Here is a 27204-nt window from a genome sequence, read left to right on the forward strand (position 1 = left end):
GCAAGGAATGGCAGGAGCCTGGGAAGGGGGAAATCAGAGAGAAGGGAAATTACCGAAACCGTGAAACAGCCACAGCTGGATGAGGTCTAAGGAAGAGAAGAGCACATTTGTTGCACAACTCAAGTCAGTGGCCCCAGGAATTTTCCAAAGGACCAGGCATCCCAGCCAGGAATGCATGAAATCAGTCACTTTTCCTCTCTAAGCCTTAGTTTTCCTGAATGTCAAATTACCACCTCTGGAAAGAGAACAGAGGCTCGTGCACGCACATGTGGAGTCCTGTCCTTGTGTCAGGGCCATCCAGTCTCACTGCCTCTTTGCATCTGGTTTGCATTGTATTTGCATTAATCTGCTTGGGCAGGACCAATAAATGTAGTATGCAAATTAATAGAAAGTGGTGGGTTCCAAGGTAAGGAGTCTCCCTGAGGTGAAGACAAAGAAGATGTGGAGGAGGGAAGCACAGGAAGGTGCCTTGCAGCTATAATGGGACCCCCAGGCCTACTCTGACAGCCTTTCCAGCTCCAAGCAGAGTGGCTAGTCTTGGACTTTAGGAGCCCTGGCATTGCAGGCCCCAGAAAGCTTCGGAGAGGTGGGAGCAAGCAACCCACGTGTTCTGGGGCTGGTGAGGGCAGCCCTGGTGGAAGAGGGCTGCCAAGCAGGGGTCCCAGGGTCCCAGGAGCAGCAGGGAGCTTGGGAGCCAGACCCAGGAATGCAGGTGGCAAATACTTGCCCTGAGGCCCTAGACAGGAGTGAGGGAGGCTGAAGGCTGGGACAGGAGGAGTAGGAAGAGGAAGAGGCAGATGCCAGGACAGTTTCCTGAGGAAGGAAGAGGCAGAATCACTCCTGGGCAGGAAAGGGAGACAGCAAAAGCTGCCACCCTGGCTGTGGCTGAGGGTTGAAGGCAAAGCTAAGAAATCAGCTTGTGAAGACCGGAGAGGCTGGCTGTCCAGGACTCTTCCCCCTGTACAATGACTCCTGCTGAACCCAGGCTTGGACCCTGATGGGGGCTCTCTCTCTGTCCCAAGGACACAGCCCAAGTCCTTGGGAAGCCCTGGTCTAATGGAGGAGACAGCCCTGAGTGGGGGTGTGGAGGCACAAAGGGATACTATATACACATTCTCAAAATGACTTAGGAGCTCTTTCAGCAACATATAAGCAAGGGGACAAATTGAGCCTTTCACAGATGGAAGGACCCCAACATAAAGTAGCAATCAGCTGAGTAGGGTTAATCAGGGGAGGCTTCCTGCAGTGGATTTTGAGTGGTTTTGAAGATGGAAAAAGACGGGGGTTAGGGGTTCATCCTCCATTCGCCTGGAGCAGGGAGGGGTGAGAGCTAGTGAGGGTGAAGAGGGGGACAGTTGGCTCAAAGGCTCTGGACAGCAACTCTGATGGCCTGGTGTAAGGGGACCCCAGGTCTAAAAGAGTCTTTTTTCCAGAGATGGTCTTTTGACATTCAGGGAAACTGAGGCTTAGAGAGGAGGGACTTGATCAAGATTAGGGGCCAAGCTGAGACCAGAGACCAGATTTTAGAGTTCCTAGTCCTGTATTCTTTCCCCTCCCCCAGCTGGCATGCTGACAACCTAGGGCTGTTGTCAGAAGGCTCCAGGAAGAGCCCTGCCATCCTCCAGGTGGGCTGTTAGAACAGGGGAAAGTACCTGAATTTCTTCAGGCCTCTTTTTCCCCGTCTGTACTTTGGGTTCTTTCATCTAAGAAGGGGAAAGTCCTTTGCAGGAAGGTTCCAAATGAATCCAAGTTCTTTGTAGGACTTGCTAACGGTTTTCCTGTAACAAACATGGGTGAATGGAACAGGAGAAGGAGGCCAACAGAGGCTGGGGTACCCGCAGCTGATCGGGCAAGTTCTAGTATCAAAAGGGTCAGATCTGTTGATTTTTGAGGGGAATAAAAGTTGACACATTTGCATTTATTTGCATATCAATTGTGTGAATTCCAGGCCTGGCCACGCGCTCTGCGCTCTGGAATCTCCCTGGCTCCTGCTCCCTCCTCTGTGGTTTCCCCACCTGTCTGAGGGCCTCCTGGTGCCAGTTGTGTGGCCACAGCTGGGGAAGGGGGGTTCAGATGTTGGCCACTGGCTTCCCCAAGACCAACAAAAGGCCTTCAAGCCCACCCCAGGCCCTAATCGCCTCACTCCTGTGGGGTACCCTGGACGCCTCCCCTGAGGCCTTGTGGAAGGCTCCGGGCTGGCTGAGGGCCTCCCACCGCTCTGCCTTCCCAAACCGGGACCCCCTCTGAGGGGAACCCAGCGGGAGTCCCTCGGGCCGTCCCTCGCCCGCTGGGGCTGGTGAGAGTGGTCCGGGCACCCCCACCCTTCTGCCCTCAGCAGAGGCCGGGGCCTCAGCGGCAGTGGGCCGGCAAAGGGCTGTCCCCTCCCACTGGAGCCAAATAATTGCCTCCTGCTTTGTTGTGTGGTGTCTGGGGCCCGGGGCCTCTCATTTGTGGGGACGTGCTGTGGCGAGAGCCTCCCAGCGTAATTACCCTCCTCCCCATCGCCGCCGCCGCCGCCACTGAGCCTCCTGCGTCCGCTGGGCCTTACTCACCCCGCCGGCCTGCAGCTCCCCCCACGGCCCAGACGCAGGGAACTCCCCTCCCCGTCCCAAACTGTCCTTTCCCGGCAAACAACCTTTGCCTCCCCCCTACTCCCTGGAGCCGGGTGAGGAGGAGCAGACACGGCCGGGTCCGTCGCTGGGACAGGGACCTGAAAGGCTATTTCTGGTCTGAATGCATTCCCCCTGACCGCCCCCCCCCTCGCCGCTCCTGACCCGGGGAACTGCACTCAGGACGGGACTCTGGGCACGTGCCTCTCATTGCGCAACATCTGGACAGGACAGGCACCTGTAGGGACTCGTTTCCAGTTAAGGCTGGAGCTACCTGCGACCCTGATACCTGAGAGAAAACACTCCACTCAACCTTCTTCTTTTTTTTTTTTTTTTTCCTTTTCCCATTTCTCAATCACCAGTTTACACATTTGTTGTAAAGGAAAGGAAGAAGAGAGAGAGAATGAGAGAGGGTGCTGCGTGCCTGAGACACACTCACACACGAGGAAGAAACAGAGAGACTCCAGCAAGGAAACAGACACAGAGGAGCTACAGAGACGGCTACACGGAGAGCCAGAGGCACACAGCTGACAGAGTGACCGAGAAATGGAGAGGTTTTCACGTCTCTCAAATGGAGACAAAGGAAGAAATAGAATGGACAAATATAATTAGAAAAGCAAGATATTTATTAAATCTTGGGTAACTCTTGGAGAATAGACCATTGAAGCTGAATGAAGACTGGACTTGGAGACCGAGGGGGACAGTGAGAGACATTGGGATAAGCCAAGACTCTTCAATTATGAAGATATAGTCACATATCACAAAGTTTTGCACATAGTAGGTATTCAATCAGTCATAATTGATGGCAGATGACCCCTCTCTTCTGAGACTAGAATAATTGAAAATGTAAATGGCAGCAATAGGAATGTCAGAAGGACTTCTGGAGGAGGGGCTTTCCAAGCATAAGAACCATCCAACATTCATCATCCAACAAATATATACAGAGGTCCTACTATGTGCCAGACACTATTTGGGGTGTTTCTGATACAATTGGTGAACAAAAACAAAGATCCTTGAGAATACTTGAGAAAGTTATGGACTCTGCCTGCTGGAAGGAAAAGCCAGAAAAGTAAATTCCTCTTCTCAGTGTGTTTTAGGGATGCCACTTAGATAAGATGTGCTCAGGGGGTGGTGGGATTTGCCAGAAAACTAGGGAAGGTGAGCGCTAGGCTCCAGGTTATAGAGACCATCACACCAAAAGAGGCCAGGTTGCCAGTGGTACAACCAATGAGCTTAGAGCAGGGAAGAGTGGATCTCTCCTGAGGTAACACAGCACAGGCAGAGTTTCAGTGTCTGGTATGGCTGTGGGTTCTGAGGTACCAAATAAGAAACCCAGACATTGGGGATCTCTTCCCAGCCAGATATGAGATGTCCGGAGCAAGACCCTTCATTGTGTTCATGCTTGCATGGGGGGATTCTTGCAGTGGAAACCCAGCAAGCTGAGGACCCTGTAAGGTGATCTCATTTCTCCCTCTGTCTCTAGAAAGGTCAGTCTTCAAAGAAATCTTCATTGCCCTCCTGGTTATTTTCGCACTATCTCCAAGGACTTCTAGCCACCCCAGCTATCAGGAAGCTGTCCCAAAGATCCAGTTCCAAGCCCTCTCCCGCAGTGGCAGTGGAGGAAAGCAGTGCCTCCTGCCCTTTTCCAGGGTGGAGGAAGGACAAAGGAGCAAAGATGTCATTTGATGAGGTGGGGAACAAAGGCTCCTCCACAAACACCCTTCCACCTCTCCCCAGCTACCTCTTTTAGGCCCTAAAGCAGAGGAGGGAGATGAAAGGGACAGAGCTGACCTTGAGGGGGAAGAGCGGGTGGGACCTTCCTGGGAACAGATTTCAGGAGCAGATAGAGAGGATGGGGAAGAGGAGAGCAGGGATTCTGGCAATCTCATTGGTTCCCTTGACACCAAAGCATCCACTGGTTTCAGCAAAGTAGAACCTCCTCATGTGTATGTGTTGAGTATTGGGGTGGTGATGTTAGGGAACGGGGTACAGGATCCTATACTGTGTTGACTGCACAGCTTCATATCCCCGTTTCTTACCCACACGCAGTCAAGAAATTCTCTAGAATCTGGCCTTACCTGGTCTTCATTCTGGAGACCCTGTGATCTTCCAGCTAAGGAAAGAGATATCTGAGAGCCCCTTAAAGAAATTATAAAACAAAGTTTGGGCCTGTCAAACAAAAATGTTTTAATGTAAGTGTTTATTAACTATGACACACATATAGAAAAGTGTCATAAGCATATGACATAAGTAAATCATAAGTAAAACATGGACTGAGTTTTCACCAAGTGAACACACCCAGGTGCCCAGCATGCAGCTCAAGGAACAGAACAGAACATAACGCTACCCCAAAGCCCTCCATGTGCCCTCTTCTGGTTACTAAACCCCCCAAGGGTAACAGAATTGCTAGTCTGACTTCAAAGGGCATAGATCTTTTTTTTGCCTGTTTTCGACTTTCCTATAAGTGGAGTCATATCCTGTGTACTCTTGTATCCAGCTTCTTTCACTCCATAGGTTCGTGAGATTCACCCTTTTCTTGAGTTTGAACCCATCTGTGAGGGGAGGGATGGGATGTATCAATTATCCCCTTTGGGTCTCAAACTCAAGCTCCCCTGAGATCCCTTTCAGCCCCCTTTCAGAGTTTGGTGTCAGCACCCCCACTTTGCTGGTTCTCTTAGACTCCCAGTTTCCAAGCAGGATGAGCATTCTGGAAGACCTTGTCCTCTCAGGGCTCCTATCCAGCTGGGATCTGGGAACTGCTCGTCCCAGACCACACCCCTCCAAAGGGACTCTAGAGGAAGTCCCCGACTTAGGTGGGGTAAATTAGATGGCGCTTTGAGATCTCAGGATGAAAGGACCGCCTAGAGCCATTGTCCTTGGCCTCCTGTCCAGCGTGGCGGGGGAGGGGAGTATCCTGCCCCCTCAGGCTCCAGGGATGGGCATCAGCCTATTGTGATTGGGATTGCCAGGCTCAGGAGGTTCTGAGAAACTCCTGCCCAAAGAGGCAGGGAACTCAGGCCTGAGATATTGGGGAGTGGGGAGTCAAGGGCCCAGGCCCCTGGGTCTGCCCCCTACCTCCCGGGCAGCACCCAGACAGCCAGGCTCTGGTGCCGTGTGTGGTTTCAGGATAAGCTGCCGATGCCACCCAGAGCGCCCTGCTGACAGACAAGGATCTCGCCCGCTTTCAAAGACGCCCTTTCATCTGCCAGGGCTAATTACACCTGCAGAGCGGAGGAGAGGGCACTGGAGCCAGCCCCCTCCCTCTTCCCCCGTCCCAGCTCCCAAGCCCCCTGCCTCAGGAACCCTTCTACTCCCTCCTTTCTGCTTGTTCTAAAGCTCTGGCGGCAGCCTCAGCACCTGCCAATTATGGCTCCTCTAGTGACAAGTGGCCCTGTCTTCTGGGAGAGAAGCATGTAAGAGCAGAGGGCTAGAAGGTGGGCCTGTACATGTACATGAGGATCAGGGTTTGGAGGGTCTGGGTGGCATCAGGAGGGTTACTGAGAGGCACTAGGGAGTAGGTGAGGGCCTCCCCTACTGTGAAAGTTCAAGTCTGTGATGGAGGCAGTTCAATGGGGGCCATGAGCACTTGGACTCTGATTTAGGCAGCTGTGTCAGAATCTGTGTTTCATTACTTTATTAGCTGCATGACTGCTTCTCACGTATTTGAGCCTCAGTTTTCTCTCCTGTAAAATGGGGACATTAGTGCCTACCTCATGGGATGGTTGTGAAGAATAGATGAGACAATGCATATAAAGGCTTAGCCTTTAACAGAGGTTTATTTGAGCATGGGAGGGATGCCACTTTATGTGGGAAGGCTCCTTTGGACCCCCAAGACTGGGTTGACCATGGTACTCCATGCTTACTCCTCTTCCAGCACTTAATACACTGCTTTGCAACAAACTGTTTATTAGTGCGAGTCTGCTATCACCTTGCAAACAAATTCCTTGAGGTGCCCTGTCGTATCTGTTTTCAGCCTAGTGCCCAGAACATGGCAGGTGCTCACTGCACAGACTGCTGGTGAGGCCGTGGAGCGTGTGATGGAGACACATGAATGAAGGGCTCCTCTGGAGTGTGCGAGGGTCTCCAGATCAGCATGAGAGTGTGTGTGGCTGCTGTGCACCACAGTGAGAGGGGGAATGTGTGTGTGCACAAGTGGTCACTGTGGGCTTATGAGGAGCAGAGTGACTCTGCAGCGTCTGTCTGAGTTCAGGTCTGAATGAGCCTCTCAGTAAACGATGACTTATGAGGGTGTGTGGCTGAGTGAAAGGGTGCGTGTGTGTGTGTGTGTGTGTGTGTGTGTGTGTGGTGGCAGAGGATCTATGTGTATGATTGCATGTGACACTGAGCAGGAGGAGCTGAATCCATCTTTGTCTGGGGTGTCGGGGTGGGGCACATGCAAGCGTGGCTGTACCTAAGGGTCTATTTAGGGCTTCCAGTGTGCTGAGCTCTTTAGAGGAGCTAATAAGATCTCCAACCAGGGGCCTTCTTCCTTCCCAGGCCCCTCACCATAAGGCTGGAAAGAAAAAGAGTAAGGGCCCACTCCTTCCCAGAGTGGGCAAGTGGCAGGCAGCCATCACCCCAACACTGTCCTCCACTCCCACCTGGTCCAAGGGAGCAAGTGAGGTGCTGGCAGTGGGTTTCTTTGGGAGGCCCAGGAAGCTGGGTGGGTCCAGGGAAGCTGGGGGTGGGAGAGTCAGACCCACCCCCCAACACACACACACTGGCTGTGTAGTCAAGTGGTGATTCGCCCTTGAATGAAAGGCATGATTCCACACTTCCTGTGTTGGCTGTGGGGTTCTGCACTCAGCCCCTTCATGGTCCTTCTACCCCAAAGCAAGGAAGTTCTTGGTGTCTAACCGAAATCCTCTATACTCCAGGCCAACTCAGGCCCTGCTCTCCCATTGTCAGAATCCTTACATAGACATGAACCATTGATCATGAGGACTCTGAATCCTCAAGTTGGGGGCGCTGATGTCGTGGTTTCCCCACTTTCCTTCTAAGCCTCATCATTTATCTTCACATTCCCACAATCCCCCCTCCAACCCTGTCCATCTCAGGAAAGGTCATTCCCCAAGCTCATCATCACCGCAGGTCCTTCTGGAGTCTAACCGACTTCTCTCATATTCTCAGGCACTGTTTGGGGGCTGGGTGCAGGGGACCCCACTGGATCAGTGCAATGAGATGGGGTCTGACAGCCCGGCTGAGGTCACCGGCCGCTGAAGTACGTCAGCGGTGGGTGTGTATGTCCCAACCAGCCGCACAGCCTCCCTTTCATCCTTTGTTCCTGCCAGCCCGGCCCATTCCCACCACGGATTCTCGGATTCCCAGCGTGGCGTGTCCGATGAGCCAGAGTCTTCGCCCGGACACGATCTTCTCCCAGCCCTGCCCTCTGCTCATCTCCTCCTCCCTGTCTCCCTCCCAGCCTTGGTGAAACCACTTTCGGGTGGTGGAGGGGCAGTTGCTTGCAGTCTCCCTCCTGCCCGTCTCCTTGCCAAGCTGCTACTGGCCACCAAGGGAACTGTGGTCGGACACAAGGAAGAACTTTTAGTGGTGTTATCAAGTGAGGAACTTGGGCAGGTGGTAGGCCCCACTATCCCTGGGAGCAAAAGAGTTTGGGAGGGAAAGGAGTATGTGTGCCTGGGGGCAGAGAGGTAGGTAGAGTGACTTCTTCAGTCTGCCTTCTGTGCTCGGATGCCATCCCCAACCCTTTGTTCCCCACAGATGTCTGGCTGCTCCAGTCTGTCAGCCAATCCCCAAATATTTCTCCATTCACCCTGGCTTAGAACTGGGTTTCCACATCACTGGAAATGGCTGCTCCACTCGACCCCTCCCAGTTGCCTGGTTGACCCTGTGTCTGGGCTCCCAACCCTATCCCGGCCATCACAATGCCTCCCCAACCTGGGCCAATCTTCCTCCACATCTCCAAGAATTCTGTGGTTTGGATTTTCCACTCCAAACACCTCCTTACATCTCCCTCCCGTTCCTTCTCCAGGAAGCCCTCTCCTGGCCTTGCTTCTTCCTTCCTGCCCTCTCTCCCCACTCCTGATGCCCACCCCCATTCCTTCAGTCGGAGTCTGCCAGTGTCTCTCGTAAGCCAGGGATTCCCTGAGGATGGGACCTGGATCACCCCCAGGGATAGGAACCTTTGTATTTTCCCAATTCCCAGCAAAGCCCATGAAAACAGAGCTTGAAGAAGTGAGGGAGGGGATGAGGGTAATTATCAGGGGAAGTAATGAGAAAGAACTGGCAAAAGTTGAAGCATAAATAAGAACTGTGTCTCCCCTGAGCTCTGGCCCAGGGAACAGGGCAGAGAAGAGAAAAGAAGTGTTATGAAAATTTAGTGGGGAGGGGTGGGGCAGGAAGAGAGAAAGTCCTGATGGCTCCTCTGGTGGGTCTGTTGGGAGGTTCCCCGAAAGAGTTTCCCAAAGCAAAGGCCGGGAGAGGTGACAGTCCTTCCTATAGGGGCAGGCAGGCATGGTGGAGGCCAGCTTTGGGGGCCACTTGTTAAGGACAGAGGGAACCCATTCCATCGGTCTTCTCTTTCTTGAGCCCCACATTACTCGCAGTAGTGTTTGGGTGCTGTGGGCTCACTGCAGCAATCCAAAGTCATAAAAAGTGCTAACAAAAGCCCGCAGGCATCCTCCAGTCTTGGCCTGGAAGAGAACCCATTGGGTTCTAATCCTGGATCTGCCGTTAATTAATTTGCTGAGTGATCTCTGGCAAGTTCCTCAACTTCTCTGGGCCTCCCTTTCCTGTCCCCGCCCCTCCACCCCATGAACAGGTGCCTGAGGGAGGAGGTGGAGCCTCCTCCAGGCTGGCTCTGAAGCAGGAGGATGGATGAGATGACCTCTGTAGAGGCCCTTTCGGTGCTGGTGGCCACGGCCAATGGTTTGGTCCCAGACCCTTTCTCTGGTCAGTGGAGGAGGTTGACATAGTGCTGTCCCACTCCTGCGGGGAACACTAATCTCTGCACTCCTTCTTCCCCACCCTCCTCAGGGTGCCTCCTGTGAATCCCCTCCTGGGCCCTGGGCCTCCTCCCTTGACCCTCCCCATCTCCCTGCCCACATGGGGCCCTGCACGGAGCAGAAGCAAACCCTCAGGAGAGAGAGGAGCCCAGCACTCCTGATGAGCAATAATTTGTTTTATGACAGAAAAGGAAATTGTCTTCAGTTTCACAAGAGTGAAACGAATTCGTTTGAAGTAGTTTGCCCTGCGGCAGGCAGGAGAAGCTTTCTCTCCTGAGCTTGCCTTCCCTCTCCTTCTCTCCCCCTCTCTCCCTCTTCCCTTCTAATTACTGCAGCTTCCAAGCTGTTGGCATGAGTTGATGCCAGGCTGTCAGATGCCAACTGCCCCAGGATCTCACCTCTTGGGTGTGGATGGGGGGATGGAGCCACAGGAACAAGGTGGGGTGTCTTGGTTCAGCCCCTGCCATACCCGAAGCCTTACTTGGCACCAACACGGAGGGAGGAGGGCCTGGGCAGAGGGCGACTCATCAGGGCCCAGGAGAGCAGTCAGCTCTGGAGACTTGGGAGACCACTAGCTCCCTGAGGCCCCAGGAGAGGCCTGTCCTGGCCTCGTGTGCTTTCTTCCATGGACGGTCCATGTTTCTTGATCAGCCCTCTTTCCTCACCCTCTCTGATATCATCCTAGAAGCTGAACTCCATGGTGGCATCTAGACAAGAAAATGAGCCGCCTACTGGTGTCAAGACTCAAAGATTTGTTTGGGGTGGACAGGATGGGGAGAAAAGCCCCTGGGGATAATCAATGCTATCATTAAGAAGTCCAGTGGACTGAAAAATCATGGGACCCTCCTATGCCCATTCTAAAGGCCCCTTCCCCCCTCCCTCCATCCCTTCCACCTAGCCAGCCTTCCATTCATCTATTCCATAAACATATAAAGCCCTTGAATGCCAGGTACCATTCCAAGCACTGGGAGTGGAGAATGCACAAAAACCCTGCCTCCATGGAGCTTACAGTCTAGTGGGTAGTGTGTTAGCCACAGGGGGAAAGGGCTATCCCTAGCACGTACCTGGAATAGAGTAGGCACTTAAAAATATTTGCTGAATGAGTGACTAAGTGCCGAGTCTGAATCAGAGGTGATACTACAAAAATTTAACTGGTGAAGGAAAAAAAGAATCACTTGCTTAACGCCTTCCCTGCCATGCTCCACCCTGCCTCCCTCCCTCTCCAGGGAACTCTCCTGCCATGGTCCTAAGTGAGGGTGTGAAGGGGAAGCTGGCTGCATGGAAAGCAGGCAGACGCCAGGCTCCAGGGCTGCCAACCTGGCACCGCTGCTTGGCGCTGGGCGCCCTCTAAAACAACAAACCTTATGTCTCTAATTGGGTACTTCCTGTTTGTCTTGATATTATCTCTTGTCCTTGAAGCCCACAGGCCCAATCAGAGATGGGGCAAAGGGTCAGGGTCGGAGCTTTGGGGATTCAGAGAGAAGGCGAGGCAAGGGTGCCCTTTCCTGTAGGTTTCCTGGCTCCGTCCAAGGGCACTGGGCAGACGTCTGAGGTCTAATGCTCCAGAGCACTCAGTGAGGAGCCTGAGCCCCTCGGCCCCACACTACAGGAAGCTCCTGGGTTCTGGGTTCTGGTCATTGCAGGTTCTTGTATCAATGACACACCTTCCCCTTTATGACTCTTGGTTTTCTAAGGCTGCAGAATAGAGCGTAATTCAGGGTGGGAATCACCAAGCTTCACTGTCCTCTCCCTGTCTCAATCCCAACAAGGCTGGGAAGTTCTTCTTGATATCTAACTTCAGTATCTTTCACTAGCCGTTGGGGAGTGGCTCCAGTCTTGAGTGCTTTAGCTCCCAAGTCTTATCTGTCTTAGTTTCCCGAATCAATACTGTAGGTGCTTTACAGATGAAGCTTCTTCTAGACTTCGAAGTCCCCCTGGGACCAGCTGTCTCCCATAAAACTAGCCTCCCACTGTGTTAGTGTGTCCACCATGCTAGGCATCAAGATGGCTGCCCTGTGGGTGGCAGGATCAGGGCAAATTCCAGACAGGCCCCCACCCTGGCCAGAGGGGCAGCCTCTGCCACCCCCAGAACTCCAGGTAATAACCTAGGGGCCACGCCAGGCTCGCCAGCACCTGAGCCACCGGCAGCAGATAATGACGGGGGAGCTGGGCAGGGAGAGCCAACCCCTCAATCAGGAAGCAAATTAAAAAGGGGAGGAATCTCCCAGACAGACCACAACAATGAGACCGGCCCCCTTTCCAGGGCACTGGCCGCCTTACCCCCCACCCGCTCTATTTTGCCTGCCAGATCCTGGTACCCAGCCCTCCCTTCTAATTCCCTTCTCGTGGGATCCAGCTAGAGGTTCTCTGGTTGACTCTGGCTGCAGGTTGGTGGCAGTGCCCAGCTGGCCAGGACACAGGATCCTGGGCCTCTCAGGGAGCCTCACCTGCCAGGCTGATCTTGGATTCCTGATAGGGTACTGGTCACTGGGAGGGTGGGGGTGAAAGAGGAAGGGCAGGGCATGCTTCTAGTGCAGCATCTTGATGCCCATGAGGCAAACTCTGGATGGTTGTGACAAAGGGATTTATAGAAAACCCACCATCCTCTGGCCTGGCAACCCCCTCTCCTCTGTAAAGGGTGCAATTCAATCCATTGCAACATATATTTATTGCAAACTCAGTACCATATGAGATGTTGGGGAGATACAAAAAGGAACAGAGAAAATTCCAATCTTTCAAGGAGCTCATGATCTGACACATACACAACTAATGATATCACCATCAGACAGTGTTAAAACCTCTGCATTTTAGGACTCTGGGAACACAGAAGAGGGTTCCCTGGAGAACTGGAGAAGGCTTCACAGAGGAGGGAGGCATATGAGTTGGGCTTCAAAGGATCATACAAGCTCACAGGCAGAGAAAGGGGAAGAGCATTTCAGAGCAGGAACAGTATGGGGCATGAAAAGGTGTGGACAATAATGATGAGTAGAAGCCCCTTGTGGCTGGAACCTGGGGAGTGACAGGGCTAAAACGGGAAAGGTAGGCTGAGACCAGATGGGGTGTAGGGCTTCAACTCCAGGCCAAATGGTGTGGATTTTCTCCTGTAGGTAATGGGGACCTATCGAATGTTTTTGAGCTGAGGCATGACATGATCAGAATGCTGCCACCTTGGTAAGAAAAATTTTAACTGCCCAGAGAGCAACAAAGGGGATTCTGCTTTTTCTGCCTCTGCTTTTCTCCATGGCTGCTATCTAGCCAGCCCTTTCTCCCAGCTCCCACTCACTGCCCTTGCTCCTTTTGTCCCAAACCTCCAACTCATTGTTCCAGGCAAGCTAACAGGGCAGAGTGTGTCACCCTTCCCCAGCTCTCACCCAACCCTATAGATCCCAGATATCCTGATGGGTCCTTCCACCTTCATCACACAACCAGGGCCAGTGTGGGAGGTAGGGGGACAGGGGGATGAGTGGGCAGGGAAGGGGTGGCAGGGAAGCTGGGCCCATTTGCTTTATGGATCTTTGGGTCTCAAGGCCTCTGTTGTGTCCTCCCATCTGACCTAGGCTATTGCCTTCACTGCTACCCTCCCCAGCTGAGGAGCTTCTGGAAGCTTTGATTCTAGGAAAACATTTTTCTAATTCTCTCAGCTGTGGCTTATCCAACCCCTTCTCAAAGAAAGTCACTGGGTTGAGGATGGTATGGCATGACAAAAGACATAGCCCCTGCCCTTCAGAAGCCTACTGACTAGTAGGGAACTAAGAAGACAGCTCCATGGAGATAGGTCATGTAGCACTAAGTACAGGGAAGTTCAAAGCAGCAAGCCAGTGATGGGCTGATAAGAGAAGGCTTCATAGAGAAAGCAGTCTTTGAGCCAGGAGCTTGAAGGATGATAAACTTTCCTGAGGTAGAGATGCGGTGGAAGGGTGGAAATAATTGGAGTGAAAGTAGGAAGGCTAGACATGTTTGGTGAACACTGAGTCCAGCGGGCTGGGCTGGGTTGGAGGATTTGTACAAGGACCAATGGAAGTGAAGATGCAGAAGTGATGGAGGCCAAGTAGGAGAGTCTTGAACGCCCTGGTTAGCAGTGCAGGGGGACCGGGGTGGTCACTGGATGTGTTTGAGATGGAGAGTTCCAAGATGGAGTGGCATTTCAGGATGATTAATCTGTTATTGGTCTGCAGGACAAATTAGGTGGCTGGGCACAAAAGTGGCAGAAAGCCTAGAGGAGATCTGAAAAATAATCCAGACGAGAAGTAATTCCTGTCATCAAGTGGGCACTTCTGCAGGATTTTCACAGACCAGTTCCCATTTCTAATTCATTAATTCAACAAATATTTATTAAGCCCTTGCTAAGTACCGGGAACCATTTTAGGTTCTTTTTGCATTCCCCAACTCACTGCTGACTTTTGGATTTGAAGACAAAGGTAAACTCCTACCCACATTCACCTGAGGACCTTAGCCCAGTCTCCCCCCACCGCCCCATCCCAAGCTAATCCAGTAGCTTCTGTCTTTGGAGTAGGTATATGGGGGGAAAAATTAGAGAACATATTCAGTAAGGATTTGAGGGATAGCATGAAAGAGGGACATTTGAGAGGGAGGGTAAGCAGCTTGGGCAGCAGAGAGCTGTTGATGGGAGGGAAAAGCTGACAGCTGAGGGAGGGGGGAACTGGGATCCTCTGCGGGAAGGGAGGCTGAAGAAGGAGGAGAAAGATGGAGAGAAGAGTAGGAGACATCTGGGTGAGGATGGGGGCCAGGAGACAGGGAGGGACAAATTAGAGAGCTGGAGAAGGAAGTAGAGTCTTAGCAGCGAGAAGAGGTGGGGGACTGGGAGGCGAGGGCAGAGGAAATGGGCCCAGGCACTGGAGACAAAAGTCTGGGAGTCTGAGCCTCTGAGGAGCCACCTGGAAGGTGCAGGCAGCGGCAACATCAAACTTGGGATGAGGGTTGGCTCTAGGAGTGAGCTGGAGTTGGAGGGGGGGTGGGTGTCTCCAGGGGGAGCTGAGAGCAAAAGAGAGGGGCTCGAATCTACCATTAACCCTGCTGGGTCTTCAGCCTCACCCAGCACCGTAATCCCACCCTCCACGTGTAGCTCTAGGCCCCACTGCACCCACCCCCCCGGCTTTCCTACCTCATCATTGGTGGTGGGAAAGCATGTCGTTAAGGTGCAAATGGAGAAGGAAAGGGGGTCTCCTGACAAATAGGGTCCGGGTTGTGTTAATAGCTCCCCTCTCCACAAACCAGTCAGAGTCTCCATATACCCTTTACTGATCCAAAACTGGGGTAAGGGGTGTGGGCCAGTAGGGCCAGCCCAAGAGCTGTCTTTTTTCCTCCCCCCCATCTCCCCCACCTCAAGATTCTCCCATCTTTTGGACTGGACCTGCTACCTAAGCATATGGAACCGATTGAAAGAATTTGTATGCTCACCTTATAATTTATGCAAATCAACTCTGTAATTAACTATAATTTGGAGGCATCCTTTGGTATTTGAGACATTTATCCATGAGGAAATGCCCTAGTGATAATGCTCCCGTATTAACATTATTTACTCCACCTGTGTGGTCTTCTCCTTGTTTCCCCCCTCACTTCAACTTTCTGGGCTGGAAGGTGGGGAGGGACAGGGAAGCCCCTCCCTGGAGCCTGCCTCAGTCCTGACGCCTGTGTGCCCCCAGGGAATTGTACTGGCCCTGTCCTTTTAATTCTGCTGAGGATTGAAGGAAGGGGTGCAGCTCTGCCTCCCAAGCCCCCTACCGCTCTACCCTCTCCTGCCTGATGGGTGGCTTTCTACTGAACTTTTTAGCTCTCTTAAGGGCCTTAATGTTTTCATCTCTGAAATGGGTAGAGGAAGGACCTGTTGGGGCCTTTACAGGATAATTACTGAAAAGCTAATGAAGGGACTGGGAATCCCCAGTCCAGAGGTTTCTGGGGGTGGAGGGGGAGGAGCAGGACAAGAGTTCAGGGTGAAGACTGCCTGACTCAGCCTGTGGGGGACTCAGTGGGGGAGGTGGCATGCAAGCCTTGGGTTGCTGGGTTCTGGGCATGTGTAGAAGGGGTGCACAGCAGCTCCTGTCTTCAGTTCCAAGGGCATTGAGCTATGGCCGAGAGTAGGACATGATCACATAAAAAGTTTTCAGGCCACTCACTCTCCTATGTGGGTCAGAAATCCTAGCTTCAGAGAGCTTTGGGAAACCGTCCTTACTCTGTTTCCTACCCCTTCTCCTTCCTGGTCTTTTGTCCCTCTCAGCTCCAGGACATGCTCCTTTAGCCAACATGCCTAAACTTACAACCCTAAAATTAAGTTCATGTAAATAGTTGGGGTTGTGGGGGGGGGGGTTCCACCTAAATTCACCTCCAGGCCCCTTCGCCCTTTCCAGGCCATGTGCCCAACCTCTTCACTCTCCTGGAGTCCCAGGATTCCTGAATTGTCTATAAAAGTTATCGGCAGGGCTTTGCCTCTGGTCTCAGGTGACCTCTTGTCTATCGGAAGCTGCGCCACGCTATCCTTAGTCAGGGAGAGGGTCTTCTCTCCCCATTTGACAATGAGAGATCCCAGATCAAAAAAGTAGATTACACTGGATCCTCGTGGGGATCAAAATTGGGAAGGGGATGAAGAAAATGGAGAAGGAATGATGCTCCAGCAGAAGCAGGAGAGACCCACTGGGGTAGCCAGTATCACTGATGGGGAGCTCTGCAGGGGGGACTGGCTTGGGGTCAGTGTGTGTGTGTGTGTGTGTGTGTGTGTGTGTGTGTGTGTGTGAGAGAGAGAGAGAGAGAGAGAGAGAGAGAGGTCTAAAAGTGGTACTTCTTTCATTCCCACCCAGTCCATGGAAGAAACCTCAAAAATAGGGGGCTGGAATTTGAAGAGTTCCAGCCACCCCAGCTCTTTCCCCTGGTGATGCTCTCACTTCTTCCATCCTGCAAGAACCACTTTGTCCCTTTCCTACTACCTGTCCAACCTCTGGGGAGGGAAGGAAGTCCTGCTCCCCCACCCACCCCCAGCTGCGTCTTCCAGCTGAAATCCTCCTTTCCTGGCACACCTCAGAAACTCAGATCTCACCCCCTACCACTCCCCCAGGAGGTGGGGGGGACACTGTTTCCTGGATTATCCTAAAAGCTTCCGAGGCCGTGAGGACTTGGCAGCACCCCTGCCCACGTCTCTCACCTCCCCCTCTGGCTCTGACTATTGCTTCCTTTATAAAGCCCGGCTCTCCCATCACCCCCACTTGCCCCTCACTGCCGCTGCCAGCTCTGGGCTCCATGGACTGGTAAGAGGGGCTATTCCCTGTCCAGTTCAGGAGACGAGAGGTCTCCACTTAAATGGGGATTGTTGAGAAGGGTTTGGAAGGCTTGATTCTCTCTGAATTGGGGAGGGGGAGATAAGAGGGAGATCTTGGAGGGCTCCGTATGGAGAACCAAAGAGGGTTCCTTTGGACTGGGTTGGGCTGAGATATGGCTGAAAAGTGGAGTGGGTTCACCCATTAATAGATGACTGGGGGCTTCATTCTGATAGAAAAAAATGGGCAAATATTAATAGACATACAGGGTACACACTCACCACACAGAAGTTCATGCATGATAAACACCTACAGAAGTAGCAGGGGAGAAACCACTTTACATGTCCTGTGGGGAACTCCGTTTATCATGGAGGAGAGAGGACAGACGCCCCACATTTAAGCCCCAAAGGTACACACAAGGCACGATGGGTACCCACAGGCAAAATGTGCACATACACATTTGTAGATACACCCCCCTCCCCAACATATAGATGCACTATCCTCAGCTGAGTTAACCTTTCAGACTGAAAATGGATGTAGGTGCTATTGGGATTTTTGATGAATTAGAGTCCAGCCCAGTGCTTGTACCCTAGGTAGACCCTCAGTAAATGTTTGCTGAATGAACAATGGATGAATGAAAAATAAAACATTTGGCCCCAGCTCTGGACTCTGTCCAGTTTCCCAGGAGCCTGGGACCGTGGGGTGGGAAGAAGAAAGGAAAGGAGGAATGTGTTGGTGTCCAGGGTCACCAGTTTGCAGTCTTCCTAGTACAGCCTGGAGGTTGGGGTGGAGAGTAGGGAAGAAGAGTGAGCAACTAGGAAACCAGGAATTAGGAGACCTGGCTTCTGGTCCCTGCTCTGCTTTTAACTTACTGTGTGGCTTTGAGCAACTGGTCTCTATGTGCTGAGGTTGTTTTCCTACCAGTAAAATGAGGACTTGCATTAGACAATTTTTATGGGTAGACCAGCTTCGATATTCTCATAGTGCGATCTTCACAGAAAGGCAATTGAGGTTTGGAAGGGACCACAGAGGTAGCTGTGACTTGTCCCAGCAATCCAGGATAGGACCAGTTTGTCCAATTAAAGTCAGGGTCATGGATGGCTTTGATCTAGGGATCAGTTTAAGAATGCAGTTCCTTCCACTTTCGGGATCTAGGAGAGGCAAGACTCCCAGGGCCACAGTGCTGCCATAGTGAGGCTGCATGGAATAGCAGGCAGGACACAGGATTTGGAGCCTGGCAGATCTGGACTTGGTTTCCTTCTCTGTCTATTAACGGCTGTGTAGTCTTGGGCAGGTCACTTAACTTCTTTGATCCTTGGCAGAATTCCTCATCCGTACAATGGGAATAATTACTACTTAGCTGCATGCTCGTAAGAATTAGACATATTTGGGTAAAGCACCTGGAACATAGTAGATGCTCTATAAATAAACGCTGAACATGGGGACTAATGAGACTGCGCCATATACAAAATGGATTGCTGATTATCAGAGAGGTGTGAGAAGAAGAGGAGTAGCAGGAATGGGAGATGGGCACTTGTGGCAAAATCTGTTTACACCTTTGGGGGAATGAAGGAGAGGAGAGAAATGGCCCAAGTCCTGGGCAGATCTCAGTTTGTGTGGGAGACGTGGTGGGCTGCATTGTTCAGTTTTGTGATGAGAAAAGGATACTGGACAGTCATGTCAGCATCAGACCGTGGACACTGTTCAGTAGGAAAACATCTAGCATGTGGGAAATAGAAACCGACACGGATGGAATCAGAGTCACGCAAGTAGGGAGAGATCTGGAAGGAAGATAGTGCCCTGAGTTAGTTGCAGAAAACTAGGCAGGGTAGGAAATCAGAATGGCTGAGTTTTCCAAGACAACTGTATTAGCTGAATTCTATGCTGATGAGACACAGGCAGATGGAGGTTCTTTGCTTCTGGGAATCCCAGGTGTCTGTGTGTCAGAGTGGGGTAGGGTTAAAGGGGACCTGGGTAAAAGTGAGATGGGATGTCTACCATCCAAGGGATGGATCCCTTTCCCTCTTGCTTTCCAGGGAAACATAGAAGAAGCCAGAAACGTAAGACAGTCTGGTGCCTGTAAATAAATGGGTGAGGGGAACTCTCTGTCCCACTGCAGGTAGGAGGAGGCAAAGAATGCCTAGGGGTCTAATCAGACTTCACTCAGGAATACAAGTAGCTGGCTCTGTGACAGGAGCTCCTAACTGTTCTGGACGTGGCTGTGAACTGAGATGCAAACCCAAAGAGCCAAAATTGGCAGGCTGAATAAACAGAGGAGATAAAACCCCGATGATAGCGAGGACTGTCAATGTAGTTGTGGCCACAAAGGTCCAGAGCAGTTCTTGACAATCTACCTCTCAGGGACCTGAGTGTCAGAAAGAAGAAAACCCAATCAGAAAGTATAGCCCTGACGTCCGGGAGACGCCTCACGGCTTCCCAAGCGCCTGTCCTTTACTCCCAGGGCAGTCGCTCTAACAGAATTTCACCAAGGAGGAAGAGCAACCTGACCTGCCAGATCAGCTTAGCAAGTACAGGGCTAGGGCTAGAATTTAGGTCTGTCAACTTCTAGTCCAAAGACCTTTGTGAATATACCTTAATCCAACAAACATTTGCTGGGAGCCGACTTTTTAAATAATTATAACAACAACAACAACATCTTCCGTTTTCTGTGAGCCTACCAGGCGCCCACGGGACTAAGTATTTTTGGTACATCAATTACTTTAAGCCCCGGGAAACCCTCCCAACTTGTACCCAGTTTGTGCAGATGAGGAAACTGAGTCACAGAAAAGCGTGAGATACACAGATTAATCCGACACTGGCTCTGAATGGGAGAACGTATGTGTTTGGCGGGGGAAACAACATACACAAAAATCAATTTTCAATTGGCTTGTGGGTTCAGTTTAGCCGTTTTATAGTTGAACCTCGAGTGTGTCGCAAATGAGAATGCAGAACAGGTAAACCAATGGTGGTGGAATCGGGGCTGTAGAGGCGAGATTGAATCAGCCTAAATTTCAGTTGGGCTGTGCGAAATAAACTGTAAAGACAAAAACGAAATTTTAAAAAGCCCGTGGCAGAGTGCTCAGGGAAAGCCAACTGGCGCAACGAAAAAAACACGAAAATTTATCAGACTTCCCCTACAAGACAAGGGTCACTTCGGGAGTCAACGTGGCGGGTAGACACCAACCGGGAAAAGAGTATCTGACTACCGGGGCGCGGAAGCCAGCCAGGCTGAAGTGGGGCGCGGATGGGGGGACTCCCCTACCCACGGGCGCTGGGTATCGCAACCAACTCGGATCTTGAGAGGTTTTAGGTGGGCGCCGCGAACGCCCTGAAATTTTGCCAGAACGCTGCACTGTGTATGCGCATTCGTTTTTCTCAAAGGAATCCCAGACCCTTCCCCAAAGTTAAGAATCTTGGATTTAGACATTCAGATGAGAATCGGGAAGAAATGGTGGCAAGGGGTTGCTCAATTCTTTACAAAAGTGTCCCTTCTCAGGGCCATTCAGGTGCCTGCCCCAGCTTTCAGGGCCGGGTGAGCGGGGGCGAAGGTGGCGGGGCTGCTTGAGAGGTGGATTTAGGAGGCGCCGGGGCTGCTGCCTAAGGAAAGATGGAGAGTGAGAGCTGAGGGGGCCTGGGAGACGAGTGGGAGCAGGCAAAGGCGGCAAGTGGGGGAGTTGAGAGGGTGGGGAGAGAAGAGGAGGTCACTCAAAAAAAAAGCAAGTGGCCGGAGAGGGAGAACCGGAAAGAGACCGAAAGCAAAGGACGGGGGAGGGTGGTGGTGGTGGAGAGAAGCGGCGGGGCGAGGGTACTGGGGAAGGAGGGCAGCCGCCAAGATACATTTCTCGCGGCCTAGGCCTGGGGGTAGACCGGACACATACTTGGCGCTCAGTCCTGTTCCCTTCTTTCCTCTCAGTTCCGGGACAGCGCTGGTGGGCCGAGGGCCGTCGAAGCAAACGGCGCCCTAAGGGGACTAGGTATCACCACCAGTCCCCGCTCCCTCCTCTATTCCCCGAGGGTCTGAGTCCAGCGTCTCCGCAAGACCAAGCCAACTCAAGGGCAGTTTTCCACCGGGTGGGGCGGGTCTCGAAACCTGGGAAACACTCCGCCTGGGCCCCTCGCCCAGGGAATGGAGAGACAAGGGAGGAGCGAGGGAGGGGGCGAGAGACGACCTAGTTAGAGATCCCTCCCCCACTCCCTGCCCGCCCCCTCCTTGCGGGCTGGGCCAGGCAGGGCCTCCGGTCCTGCCGAGCCTGCAAGGGTTAAAGGCGGCCGCAGGTGAGGTGGGCGGGGCCGCGATTTCGGGGAAAAAGGAGCGCAGGGCCGGGGATGAAGGCAGAGCGCGCGGGTGAGTCACGGGCGGAGCTGGCCTCGCTCGCTCGCTCGCTCGCTGGCTCCTGCCAGCCCTCCGCCCCTCCTCCGCCACCCGCCGCCGGGTGGGATCGCGTCCCCCGCTTGCCCTCGGCCCCTGCCCCTCGCCGCTGGAGAGCCCGCCGGCGCTTAGGGCCCAGCAGTGCCCGCCGGTAGCGCGCCAGCCAGCAGTGCCCGGAGCCCGAGCGCAGCCTCGAGGTAGGAGCCCGGGTTGGGGCGGCGAGGGGTACGCGCTCTCCGGATCCTCTCGGAAATGCGCGCACTGAACGCTCCACAGCCTCCTCTGGCTTCGGGGGAGGTGATCCTAAGTAATCCGAGGGGCTTAGAGCCCCGGCGGAGTGAAAACTGGGCGGACGGGACAGACTGGAGGGACCGAAGAGGCTGGAAACTGGGGAAACTGGAGCGACCGGGACAGCCGGAGCGCTGGGACCTTGAGGACCGGGAGCGCGGAAGTCCTGACCACCTGAGCGCCGGGGAACCGGACAGGCAGCCGGCGGAAGGGGCCAGGAGGGTGTTTCTAGCCGCCTTCCCGCGTTAGAGAGCGGGAAGCAGGGAGTGCGCGTTCTTCTGTCTCCCTCCCGAAACCTTGTTGGTAGGCCATGCGTCCCAGGACTGGGCTCCCTCTCCTGTGTCGGGAGAGGCCACTTTGTGGAGCCTGGTCTGTTAGCCTTCTCACACCCTAGCCCCCGGGGCCGTTCCCAGGAGCCAAAGCTATAGGGTCCCAGGCCTCACTGCTCCCGCCCAGCCCCTTCTGGGCTGCCCCGCCTGGGCCTGAGGCTCCATTCCTGCTGCTTCACCCTGTTCCTTTCTTGTGGTGAGGCAGCAGGAGCCTGAGTAGGCGCTCCAGTCCCCCTCTTTCTCCCTCTGCCAGACTGCCAGGGCCACCTCCAGGGTCCCAGAGGCAGGAGGTGGTAAGAAGCTGTGGAAAGAAGTCCCTGCCCTAAATTACTGCGCCTCATCCTCCACCATCAGAGGAGGCCCAGGGACACAAAGTCCACACCTGGGGCACTAGGGCTCCCAGGCCTTAGGGAGAGAGGCGATAAGAGGAGAAACTTCAAGTCACAGATATGCGGTCAAGAAAGGTGTGGAGGTCTTTAGGTTCCCAACCATTCAGGGAAAGAGAGAAGAGACCTGGTTCGCTGAGGTACATACAGTAAATATTTGTTGGGTTGAATGAATAAATGCATGTCTTTGTTAAGTGACTTCTCCAAATACTGCCTCAGTCTCCTCTTTTTTAAAATAAGAGGGTTGGCTTGAAGCAGTGGTTCTCAACACTTGGCTGCGTATCAGAATCATCTGGAGCTCTTAAAAATGATCCATGCTTAGAATGCATCCCCTTATATAATCTCTTTGGGCAATTCTTCCTTTTAATATCTGATTCTGGCTTTCCCTGTTATCCTCTGCTTCCCCCATTCTGACCCTGCATCTCTAAAGCGGTGGCAATTGTACCTTCCTGAGCTTGCTGGTAAGTTCTTCTCTCCCTGACGGCTTTTCTGGGGAAGCCGACCCCTCCTAGCTTCACATCTGGGTCTCCCTTCCATTGGAGGAGGGCGTCGGCAGCAGCCAGAGAGCTGGCTGGCACTAGTGTGGGTCCGGACCGGGAAGGGGTCTTAACTTACTCTGGTGGTGAGAAGTCCTAGAAACTGACACTGCAGCTGCACCCCCAGGGAGGTGAAGTCCCTGCCTGAGGGAAAGGGGTGGGGGACAGACAGGGAGCTGGTGGGGGGTGGAGTAGAGCAGTGAAATACTCATCCTCACTGAATATGCTTCTGGGATGGAATGAGGGCTCTTTTTCCAAAATCTCAGAATCTGCTTTGGGCTTTGGGAAGTCTGGTCACCTTAAGCTTTGAGTTTCAGAAACAGACCACCTCGCTCCCCCCATGTGTGTCCTGAATTAAAGTAGGGAAGCAGAGATGGGTCTAGATCCTCCATTTGGGCTGGCAGCAGGTCTGCTGGGGGAAATGCCACTGCTCGTTGCCTGGGTCTGGGCAGTTGGGGTGGGATGGTTTGAGAACTATACTGTAGCCGCAGCGGGTTAGCTCAGTCGGTTAGAGAGCATTGCTACTAACACCAAGGTTGCCGGTTCCATCCCTGCATGGGCCACTTAGAGCTGCGCCCTCCTTTAAAAAATAAAAATAACCCCCCCCCCAAAAAAAAAAAAAAAAAAAAAGACTACTGTAGGTGTAGCTAACCTACCAGCCTTGGACCCACCCAACTCCCAGGATAAGCTGGGTCCCATAGAAGGAATAACTAGAGCAAGGTATACTTCCACCATCCTCTGCTCTTGGCTGAGAACCTCCCATCCTCAACCCTTCCTAACACTCCCAAATTCTCTTAACTGATGATTAGTCCCCACTCAGAGGTGCATTTCTCTTTTACACCTGGGGGCCAGAGAGGGGCACTTTGCAGGGAGAGGATCTAGGTTGAAATTTGTCAGTGAGCTAGCTGTTGACATTCCTCACTTCACGTCTTCTTTTCCTCCTTTAGGTCCCATCTGAGGTGCCCCTGACCGTCCCTGTCCCCCACCCCACCCAGGATCCCGGCAATGCTAACCGCTGTCTGCGGCTCTCTGGGCAGCCAGCACACGGACGCCCCTCACGCCTCCCCGCCGCGTCTCGACCTGCAGCCTCTCCAAACATACCAGGGCCACACGAGCCCGGAGGCCGGGGACTACCCCTCCCCGCTGCAGCCTGGAGAGCTGCAGAGCCTCCCGCTGGGCCCCGAGGTGGACTTCTCACAGGGCTATGAGCTGCCGGGGTCTTCCTCTCGGGTAACCTGTGAGGACCTGGAAAGCGACAGTCCCTTGGCCCCGGGACCCTTTTCCAAGCTCCTGCAGCCGGACATGTCACACCATTATGAATCGTGGTTCCGGCCGACTCACCCAGGTACAGAGGATGGCTCGTGGTGGGACCTTCATCCGGGCACCAGCTGGATGGACCTCCCCCACACTCAGGGCGCGCTGACCTCACCTGGCCACCCGGGGGCGCTTCAGGCTGGTTTGGGAGGCTACGTCGGAGACCACCAGCTTTGTGCCCCGCCACCCCACCCACACCCGCACCACCTCCTCTCAGCTGCCGGAGGGCAGCACCTCCTGGGGCCTCCCGACGGGGCAAAGGCCTTGGAAGCTGCCGCCCCAGAGTCCCAGGGGCTGGATTCCAGTCTGGACGGGGCAACCCGGCCCAAAGGCTCCCGGCGGTCAGTGCCCCGCAGCTCAGGCCAGACCGTGTGCCGCTGCCCCAACTGCCTAGAGGCGGAACGACTGGGGGCTCCGTGCGGGCCCGATGGGGGCAAGAAGAAGCATTTGCACAATTGCCACATCCCCGGCTGCGGGAAAGCCTACGCCAAGACGTCGCACCTGAAGGCGCACCTGCGCTGGCACAGCGGCGACCGTCCCTTCGTGTGCAACTGGCTCTTCTGTGGCAAGCGCTTCACGCGCTCAGATGAGCTGCAGCGCCACCTCCAGACCCACACAGGCACCAAGAAGTTTCCCTGTGCGGTCTGCAGCCGGGTCTTCATGCGCAGCGACCACCTGGCCAAACACATGAAAACCCACGAGGGCGCCAAAGAAGAGGCTGCTGGGGCGGCCACAGGAGAGGGCAAGGCCGGTGGAGCGGTGGAGCCCCCCGGGGGCAAAGGCAAACGGGAGGTTGAGGGCAGTGCAGCTCCCTCCAATTGAGCTCGGCACTGCCTCCCCCAATCTCCCCTGGGGGCATCGGAGGAGAGCTCCCTGGCCTGATGCCCTTGGGGAAAGGCTTAAGTAAGAGGAGAAGGTGGTTATTTATTGAGAGGGAGGAAACGTGGTGGGGGGCCAGGGAGAGGGGGCACTAGGGGGGGTGATTTAGTCTCTGGGGCTGGACGGATGCGTTTGACTGTTTCGCTGGGCTGGGAGGAGCCGTGCATACCCCTCTGTTTTCCGTTGCTTCACTATTTCACTCACGACCCTGGGCTGGGCGTTGGGGTGGCGTACCCCCAAGGAGGGTGGAGGGAGACCCGCTGGAGGAGACTATGCGTCCCCCAGCAAAGAGGAATGGGGCCAACCTGGGCACTGAGGGTAGCTGTCTGGACACGTCCTTAGCACCTAGGAACCCGGACATAAAAGCACCTCCGGAACCGCCCAGTGGCCTGGGTCCCTTTCATCCCCCTCATAGTACTTCTTGTAGGGTTTCCAGAGGGAGAGCTGAGATGGACTAGGGAAGGCTGGGCGTCCCCCTTTGGGAGGAGTCTCTCTCAGGCTGGGATGGTTGTTGCTGTAGAAATAACTCCTTTGATGCACCTCCTTATTAATCCTTCCAGATCCAGTCTGATGGAGCCATGAAGGAAGAGGGGGGAAAGGACCAGAATCTGAGACAGCTTCCCAGCCAGAACTATGGGGTGGAGGAGAGAGCTAGCTGTAGGGGGTTGAGCAAGGAAATCCTTTTCTAAAATGAGAGAAAGGGATTTGGTGGGGAAATGGAAGGAACTAACCCCTTCCCTCTTGAACTTGGATTCAGTCCTTAACTCTTGGTCTTTATAAAAAATAAAGTTCAGTAGTCCACACCCCCCATTTGTTACCCCCCCCCCATCCCATGTAAGCTTTCAAGGCAGCCAGAAGCCCCCTCTCTAGAACTGATGTAGTTCCTCATCCCAGGTGTCCCATCATTTGCCTTCCCTTGGGGATGGAAGAGGGTCACCTTGGTTTGCTGGGGGTGTCCCAGCAGAGGGACCTCCAGTGATTCCCACTCAGAGTGGAAGACTCTGTCTTTGCCTGGTCATCTCCTGTTCTCCTGAGGTTAAGCTTCACTCTTTTTAAGCTCCCCTTTTTAGCTGGACCCTCCCCTTCCTCCCCTCCTCCCCGCCACCTGCAAGCCTTGACCCTCCTTTAGAGTGCGTGTTAAGAGGCTCCTTCCTCCCCACCTTCCATATGAAGGAGTTGTTCTTCCGCTGGAAGGGGTCTGCCTTCTGAGGTGATGTCTAGGAGGCTGTCTCTGTTCCTTTCTTTAGATGCTAGAAATACATCCTGATTGTGATCACGAGTGGGGAAAGGGGGAGGGGAGAAGCCCAGCAGAAGGCTGAGCCCAGCGTAGGGAAGGAAGCTGATGGAAGGGTTTGGAGCTAGTGTGCTTTCCCAGGCTTGAGGCAGAGGCCATAAGGTTCCCCCGAACTCCCCTTCCCCAGCCCTCTTTCTCCACCCAGGGCCCTATGTGAGGATTAGTTGTGTATTGATTTTTAAGTTATAAGCAAAGGGTATTTTATTTAATATTAGGGCATGTGTGTGTGCATGTTGGGTGTACGTACGTGTGTGCATGTGTGTTTCTCTACTGAGCCTGGGGTCTCCAGCCAGGGAGACCCTATCTTGTTTTCCCCATCCAAGGTCCTGGGGCCTAGGCCCGCAGTGTCTCTTTCTCCCTTGGGGATGCTGGAGCCCAGTCCAAGGACTGGGAGTTCTACGGGAAATGGGGCTGGGATCTGGGTGGGAATATGTGTTTGTGTAGAAGGGAGCCCTTCTTGAAAGGGTCAGGGTGACTCTCCCTGAAGGACTCGTGGGCCTGGGGTAGTTTAAGAAGTAATGCTCTTTCTTTATGCTCCCTCTTTTCCCTACCTCCTGCTAACCCAATAAGAGGTCCCTCTTCTTGCTGAGAGGGTTGGGGGCAGGAGAGTTGGCAGTGCCTGTAGGTTGCCTGGCCAAGTGGAGAGAGGGGGAGAGAGGGAGGGTACTTGGGTGTGGGATGTCTTTCTCCTCCACCCATCGAAACCAGCCACCCCCTCCCTGTGCCACCAGGACCGCCTTTCTCAGTGACCATTCTAAGGGGAACTCCTGAATGGGTGTTAGTGCTGGGGGGACACGGAGTTCCCCCTGTGGAGGCCCTGAGCTCTAAGGTGTCAGGTGTGGACTTTGGTTAGGTTTTCTTCTGCTCCCCCTTTTATAGATCTAGGTTGCTTGGCTGTCTGCCCCCTTCTAGGCAGCCCCCTAGAGGAGAAATGTAGGAATTTTTTCTTTAACTGCTGTGAACCCACTTT

The 27204-nt window shown here is 53.6% G+C and overlaps 1 protein-coding gene across 1 annotated transcript; it reads left to right on the top strand.

Annotated features, from left to right (window-relative positions):
- Nucleotides 1–21187: 21187 nt before the first annotated feature.
- SP6 (Sp6 transcription factor) lies at nucleotides 21188–24981 on the top strand. The gene is made up of 2 exons (XM_019740581.2): nucleotides 21188–21405; nucleotides 23695–24981. The coding sequence occupies exon 2, from the start codon at nucleotides 23753–23755 to the stop codon at nucleotides 24881–24883; it is 1131 nt and encodes a 376-aa protein (XP_019596140.2). The 5' UTR covers nucleotides 21188–21405; nucleotides 23695–23752; the 3' UTR covers nucleotides 24884–24981.
- Nucleotides 24982–27204: the final 2223 nt, after the last annotated feature.

This window comes from Rhinolophus sinicus, linkage group LG15, assembly GCF_036562045.2.
Source record: "Rhinolophus sinicus isolate RSC01 linkage group LG15, ASM3656204v1, whole genome shotgun sequence".
In the NCBI taxonomy this organism is placed as follows: domain Eukaryota; kingdom Metazoa; phylum Chordata; class Mammalia; order Chiroptera; family Rhinolophidae; genus Rhinolophus; species Rhinolophus sinicus.

Coding starts and splice junctions, on each gene's coding strand:
- SP6 (XM_019740581.2), top strand. CDS start 23,753: ATGCTAACCGCTGTCTGCGGCTCTCTGGGCAGCCAGCACACGGACGCC.